A 7,972-nucleotide genomic window follows, 5' to 3' on the forward strand; every position below is an offset into this window, starting at 1 on the left:
CAAAAGGAAAAAAAAAAAAAATGCATTAACCCAGCGCATTACATACTAGTACAAGATCTACAATAAAACATTTTTTTTAATTCTTAGTGCTTTTATTTGATGTGCTAATGGCTTGGTTAAGGTAATCTTTAACAGGACGTATTTGGAAGTACAGGGCAACCAGGTGCATCAGTGTATTAAACCGTTCACTTAAATTAAATATGTAATCCTTCAAATGCTTTTCTGTTTAATGACTTAAGAAGCTTGGTTTCACCTGGATGGATCAAGCCAGCACACCATTCCTTATCAATTCCAGTCTTTAAAATGACATTAGAAAGTATGATGGACATGCAATTAATCTTTGCTCACACCTTGCGCAATTAATGACTTATTACTTTGGATGATTGCATCCAGAAGTCAGGAAATGGATCATTTTCTGCAGGAAGGGAATGCAAAAGATGCCCAAACTAGCGCTGGTAATTAGAACATTCAGCATGTTTGGTCATGTGTGAAGCAGAAACTATGCATAGATAAAATCATTCAATATTTACACGCATTTCTTCAGAAATATTAGCTCTGGATATCACGTCATGGTCTGTTCTAACATACAACTTAGTTGCACCCTATGTGCCTTTTTTTATTTTCTTAGGAGACACCCATGTGGTTGTATGGGTTAGGTTTGAGGCATCTTTGGCATCTTAAGCCATTTTAAATGAATGTTTATACAGTTAAGAAAACAAAGTGAAGGACACAAACCTGATGTAGTCATTTCTGCACAGGATCATCCCACTTTTTGTGTAGCACGAGGTACCAATTTCCCCAAGTTGAGCTTGACAGCACGAGCACTTGAGACACCTGCTGTGCCAGTAGCTGTCCATGGCATAGAGCAAGAAACGGTCTGCGATCTTGCCTCCGCATCCAGCACATCTTTTCCAGGAGAGGGTGCCAGCGGTCACCGGGGGTGGCTGGGCACTACTACCTGGGTTCACCATGATCTAAGAGTAGAGAGAGAGAAGCACAAAGCAATAGAAAAAAAAAAAAAAAAGACAGAAGAAGAAGAAGGAGGAAAAAAAAAAAAAAAAAGAGAGAAGATTACTGTGGAGTTCTCAACCTTCTATTGGGTTTACTACAGTAGCAATTTTCTGTACCAACCTAAGTACCAGAGACAACCAAATGCTAGTTTATTCTGTTTGGGGTCAGTGATTTCCCTTGAAGTGCCACCCACCAGATATCACTTTACTTACAGCCCCTGATGTCTCAAGTTGTGTTGAGACCTAAGCAAGATCCCTAATTTAAACACTCCCCCTTGGAATACCAATAAAGGCTGAGGATACAGATGACACCAAGGCAAATTTCCACATCTAAAAAACAAGCATTACCTAAAGATAAAAAGTAATGCATAATTAGAAGCAAACAGACAATTGTATCTGTTTATTTAGGAGGATTTAAGTGCAAGCTATTGAATACATACAAGTCTTTTCTGTTGGCATGACCTCTCAAAGACCAAAACTACAGTAATTTAACAAACCTGTCACCACTCATGCAGAGAAAAGAAAAAAAAACACACTACTCGTCAGGCCGGTTTTTCAGATATCTGACACTTTTTTCCTTTTTTCTTATGGTAGCAGATATAATCAAATTTTCTATTACTACTGATCAGCAGAAATCTCATTTGATGTCAAGGGGGTGGAGAGGGGATCAATGAAATGTTGCTTTGTAATTTGGGACAAACAAACAGAGCTGAACTTTAGGAAGCCCTGTTAACAGCCTATACAAACACATGACACTTTTGTCTCACTAATCTGTCCTTGATCAGCAATTTAAATGCAATGAATCTACACCTTCAAAGGGCTTCCATTTACAGATAAAAGTGAGGAAAGAAACATCTGACTGTCAATGGCACAGCACCACTTACTGTACACCGAGTAGACAGACACCATTGTGAAGGTGGCTAAAATTGGGCAACTGACCCCTCAAAACCATATTTTTTTGTTATTTTGAAGGTACGCTGAAAAATGGCTTAATAAACCTATAAAATGCTTATGCATTTTAGGACTTGTACCCATCAATGCACAATACGCAGTAGAAAACGTCCAGAACTAGAGAATTGTGTAGTGCGTTTTGGCTTGCACACCCAGACTCCCGCTTACATAGAAAGTAGAAGGCATAGGGTAATGTGGTACCTTAAACAGTCCTGGTGCTCAAAGCCATCGTAGCTCAAGAAAAAAGACCCACCAAGTCTGGATTGCCAAATTTTAGTTCTCCCCAAAAACATGCACCCTACTTGATACCTCCATAACCCACTTAATACCATCAAAACCTCAAAGGTTGGACCTTCTGCATTACTTTCTTTACAGTAGACAGAAATTGCCGTGTCAAAAGAAGATCTGCAGCAGCATGTCATCCTGGGGGAGCGAACTAATGCATTTTCTAATCAAGCTTTGGCATAATGCGATAATGGCTTTATAGCAATCCAGTAAGGCTTCAATGCCCTCCTGCTTTGGTGGCTTTATCCATAAGCAACCACCACAAGCACGCACAAAGTGCGGACATCCCAACAGAACACAAAGTTTGCAGACAGTCTGAAGTTGGTGGCAGCAGTTCCCAATGACTGTTTGCAGAGGACAGTAAATAAAACCACATAATCTGCCATAATCAGAACTGTGCCTATTAAGCTGTAACAAAACACTAGGACTTGGGAAACGGAACCACTCTAAAAGCCATTATCTTCGTGTACCCAAATGCATCATACCTTTATGTAAATTGATTTTATCTGATGCATTACTCAACAAATGGCTTTTGGTAACATTTTCATCTACAACCTCTAAATGAATCTGCATTTCCTGCCTAGAACCTACCAAACGGTTCCATTTTTTTTTCTCCCCTCCCGTTCGCTTCAAATTTCTTTCGAGGACGACTGCCTAACCTGTCCCAATCTTGGTAGAATGTTCGAAGAAAGAAAGGGAAAAAAAAAAATGATAAAAGAAACATGACACTGTGCCAGGCATCCAGTAACCACATTAAGTAAAGCTCTTAAAGACAAGCAATACCTTAATGCTGATTAAATCTACTAGAGATGAATCCTGCTGAAGTGACCAGAAAGGACTCTCAAGATAACTTATAGGGAGGGCTCTCATCAAGTTTCATTGCAGTTGAGGAAATAAAAACCTTTTAACTTTAATAGAGCTGCTACATAAATTATATAGCCAGGCAATTTAGAGAATGTAAGGAGGGGAAAGGCAGCAGTGGCAGCTAGAGGAGAAGGCAACGTCTTTCATTTTACGGAGATCTCCATAGAGGGGGGAGGAGGGTCGTTTATAATAGGAAAAAAAAAAAAAATAGATTCTTAATTTAAGGCTGTGTTTTAATTAGGCAAGTCACTGGATTCCCAGTTCGGAGACACAAAGGCTAGTGGAGTTTACTTTGATCTTCATGCCATAGTTCAGGGAGAAAGAAAAAAAAGACGAGGGTTTCCCAGATCAGTCTACAGAAAGGAAGGTGGATGGCGATCTCCCAAATTACAAGACGGCCAGGGAATCCTTTCCATAGGAAGAGGAAGAAGGGGGGGGGGGTCAAATATCTTCTAGGGAAACTGATTATCTGCATGAGGGTTCTGTTCCATGATTAGGAGAGGAGTCATCGGAGTTCCAGAGACTGCAGGGGAAGCAGGAGAGCAAGGCTACATACAGGGGCCAATCCTACCGACCGCAGCTCTGCTACTACCGGGGCCAACACCATGTCCAGGGTTACGGATACACAGCCTGCAAATACTGCCTGTCTAGGAGTCCTATATACCCAATATTTACTAATAGAAACCAAATAGGACATGTTTGCTAAAACATCAACATAACATTTACTAACACAGCTCAAAACGTGACATATTTACTAATAGATCCCAAACATGTCATATACCGACACATGCCAATTATTTAAGATTTACAACATATTTACTAATACTGCCCTTAAAAACTTTCAAATGCCCAGAGTACGCAGATGACTAGAAAGGAAAGGAGGTAGCTTGTGGCAGTGACGGATTCATGGCACCCTGGGCCCCGGGCTGTGTTCTATCACATCATACGTGTTCATGGAAATCTTTACCGTGAAACATTTTTAAGGGATCGGACGTCTGGTGGATGAATGGGATCTTATACAGCCCAAAGCACTTCCCAAATAACACGTCATGGTGGAGGATCACTGGGGGTAGCAAATTCTACACAGCAGGGGACCCGCAGGATGGCAGATCCTACACGGCAGGGTGGCAGATCCAACACGGCAGGGGACACCGCAGGGTGCCAGATCCTGCACGGCAGGGTGGCAGATCCTACACGGCAGGGGACACCGCAGGGTGGCCGATCCTACACGGCAGGGTGGCAGATCCTACACCTTAGGGGACACCGCGGGGTGGCAGATCCTACACCGTAGGGGACAACGCGGGGTGGCAGGTCCTACACCGTAGGGGACAACGCGGTGTGGCAGGTCCTACACCGTAGGGGACAACGCGGGGTGGCAGGTCCTACACCGTAGGGGACAACGCGGGGTGGCAGGTCCTACACCGTAGGGGACAACGCGGGGTGGCAGGTCCTACACCGTAGGGGACAACGCGGGGTGGCAGGTCCTACACCGTAGGGGACAACGCGGGGTGGCAGGTCCTACACCGTAGGGGACAACGCGGGGTGGCAGGTCCTACACCGTAGGGGACAACGCGGGGTGGCAGGTCCTACACCGTAGGGGACAACGCGGGGTGGCAGGTCCTACACCGTAGGGGACAACGCGGGGTGGCAGGTCCTACACCGTAGGGGACAACGCGGGGTGGCAGGTCCTACACCGTAGGGGACAACGCGGGGTGGCAGGTCCTACACCGTAGGGGACAACGCGGGGTGGCAGGTCCTACACCGTAGGGGACAACGCGGGGTGGCAGGTCCTACACCGTAGGGGACAACGCGGGGTGGCAGATCCTTTGAGGTAGGGGCTTCCATGGAAGCCATGTTCCTAGGTACATGGAGGATGCATACACACTGTATAGGATTTCAGGGTCCTCCAAACTTTCCTGGAAAGACTGAGAAGCTGCTGACCTTCTGATAAATAGTTGTACAAGGCTTGTAGAGCTGGAACTCCCTCCCTAACACTGCTCACCACCATGGAGCCCTGTAGAATCCGGGGCCCCCATAGAGTAAGAAGTCCATAGGGCCCCCCCAGGCACAGTGGTAAGGGATGATCCAGGCTTACCTCTCCGGCCCCCTCCACTAAGGCTCTGTAAAGCACTCTCACACGTCCACTGCTAGTTGCCGCAGATAAGGCGGCTGTGCGATCCCAGCCAGCTCCTCCAACACGCACAGATCCTCGGCTCTACACAGAGCCGCAAGTTGTCCGGAGATCGGGAGAAGTGCCAGGAGTCCGGAGCACACAGTCCTACGGGTCAGTCCAGCTTAGTGCAGCACGATGGCGATCGGGAGACGCTGGGAGGCCGCCGCTGCTGGAGAAGGAGGAGGTGATATTGATGATGATTGGTGGTGGTGCCGCTGCTGCTGCTTCCCCGTGTGAGCCCTCCGCTCTCTCTACCCTCACATGTGTTACTGACGGAGCAAAACCCAGCGCTGCTTCCCAGCTCGCCCCGCCCACACCAATCCCCGTCTCCGCTCCCGAGCAGGCCCCGCCCAGCCCATTCCGCTCTCTGCTTCCCAGCTGGCCCCGCCTAGCCCCATCCCTTCTCCGTTCCCGAGCTGGCCTAGCCCTGCCCAATCCACGCTATGGCTCCTAAGATGGCCCCGCCCCGGTACTGCCCTTTCTCTGATTGCTCAGGCGGAATCATAAACTAAGCCACCGGGAAGCCAATACCGGAGACCGGGGGGCGGGCGGTAAGATGATAGACAGGTCAGATGGGCGGGGCTGGAGGCGGGGACATGAATGATAGACGTGTCAGATGGAGGCGCCTGTCTCCGGCAGTCCTCTAATTGAGAAGTGTGATGAGGATTGTCTGCTGAGCCGAGCCAATGAGGTGTCACCGCTTATTACACCTGTCACCGGAGAATGGAAATACCATGTGCCTGGCTCTTCTCAATGTAGATGAGGCTTCAGGTCAGAGACTGGGGAGCTAACCTGTCATCAGAGACTTTGGGGGAGGGGCTGAACTCCTGGAAAAGCTTCTTGCCTGGCTGCTATGCCAACTCCTATCAGCTGGAAATGTAGATGATGGTCCAGCTCCAAAATTCTACAATTCTCCCCTTCCTCTTCCCCATTGATTTCTGCGCATTTACACTTTGCATAGCCAAACGCACGTTCCTGCGTGCATTTTTATGTGCAATTCAACGCAGTGCGCAATCAATGCGCCTAACAATGTTCCCGCATCCTTTAGGGGATTGAGCGTTGTGCGTTTTTTGGCATGTTTGTAGCATGTTTTCTGTGTGACAATACACGCCTTTCCTATGGGTGTGGATTAAGGCCCCTCTCACACTTGTGCAAACTCATGCGACTTTGATGCAATGCCTGTGTAACCTTGAGGTCTATGGACCTCAAAATGCATAAAGTCAGACCAAAGTAGTGACTAGCAGGGACTACAAAAGAAGTCACACAGATATGAACAGTACCCACTGGAAATTATAGGGTACGACTTGTCATGTGACTTTGCAGTCATAATTCACAGGATAAGTGGCACAAGTGTGAAAGGGGCATTACCACCCGTTCAACAAAAACATCTACAGTATCTCACAAAAGTGAGTACACCCCTCACATTTTTGTAAATATTTTATTATATCTTTTCATGTGACAACAGTGAAGAAATGACACTTTGCTACAATGTAAAGCAGTGAGTGTACAGCTTGTATAACAGTGTAAATTTCCTGTCCCCTCAAAATAACTCAACACACAGCCATTAGAGCCCATTCACACTGCCGCGACTTGTCAGCCTGACCAGTCGCGCTCGGTCGCGGTCCATTGAGTAGTACAGGACCCATTCTAATAGGAGCGACACAAGTCGCTCCGACTTAGAAAAAGGGTCCTGTACTACTTTGGGGCGACCTCGGTGCGACTTGCATTGACTTCCATTATGTGAAGTCCCTGCAAGTCGCGCCAAATTCGCGGTGCACGCGACTTCACAGGTCGCCCCCGAAGTCGTGTCGCCTCAGTGTGAACCGGCTCTTAATGTCTAAACCACTGGCAACAAAAGTGAGTACACCCCTAACACAAAATGTCAAAAATTGAGCCGAAACTGTCAATGTTTTGTGTGGCCACCATTATTTTCCAGCACTGCCTTAGCACTCTTGAGCATGGAGTTCCCCAGAGCTTCACAGGTTGTCACTGGAGTCCTCTTCCATGACAACATCACGGAGCTGGTGGATGGTACAGCCCTTGCGCTCCTCCACCTTCCGTTTGAGGATATCCCACAGATGCTCAATAGGGTTTAGGTGTGGGGACATGCTTGGCCAGTCCATCACCTTTACCCTCAGCTTCTTTAGCAAAGCAGTGGTTGTCTTGGAGATGTGTTTGGGGTCATTATCATGTTGGAATTCTGCCCTGCAGCTCAGTCTCCAAAGGGAGGGGATCATGCTCTTCTTCAGTATGTCACAGTACATGTTGGCATTCATGGTTCCCTCAATGAACTGTAGCTCCCCAGTGCTGGCAGCACTCATGCATCCCCAGACCATGACACTCCCACCACCATGCTTGACTGTAGGCAAGACACACTTGTCTTTGTACTCCTCCCCTGGTTGCCGCCACACACGCTTGACACCATCTGAACCATCAGACCACAGGACATTGTTCCAGTAACCCGTATCCTTAGTCTGCTTGTCTTCAGCAAACTGTTTGCGGCTTTCTTGTGCATCATCTTTAGAAGAGGCTTCCTTCTGGGATGACAGCCATGCAGACCAATTTGATGCAGTGTGCGGCGTATGATCTGAGCACTGACAGGCTGACCCCCCACCCCTTCAACCTTTGCAGCAATGCTGGCAGCACTCATACATCTATTTCCCAAAGACAACCTCTGGATATGACGCTG

At 47.3% G+C, this 7,972-nt stretch overlaps 1 protein-coding gene across 1 annotated transcript in view; it reads right to left on the minus strand.

Annotated features, from left to right (window-relative positions):
• Window positions 1-5,439, minus strand: part of LMO4 (LIM domain only 4) — a 54,954-nt gene extending 49,515 nt beyond the window's left edge. The window contains exons 1-2 of the mRNA XM_082266135.1: window positions 5,206-5,439; window positions 736-974 (exon numbers count right to left, since the gene is read on the minus strand). Coding sequence (XP_082122261.1) covers window positions 736-971 — 236 coding nt within the window. The 5' untranslated portion in view covers window positions 972-974; window positions 5,206-5,439. The remainder of the gene's footprint in view (window positions 1-735; window positions 975-5,205) is intronic.
• Window positions 5,440-7,972: the final 2,533 nt, after the last annotated feature.

This window comes from Pelophylax lessonae (assembly GCF_965119305.1).
Source record: "Pelophylax lessonae genome assembly, chromosome: 8".
Taxonomy (NCBI): Eukaryota; Metazoa; Chordata; class Amphibia; order Anura; family Ranidae; genus Pelophylax; species Pelophylax lessonae.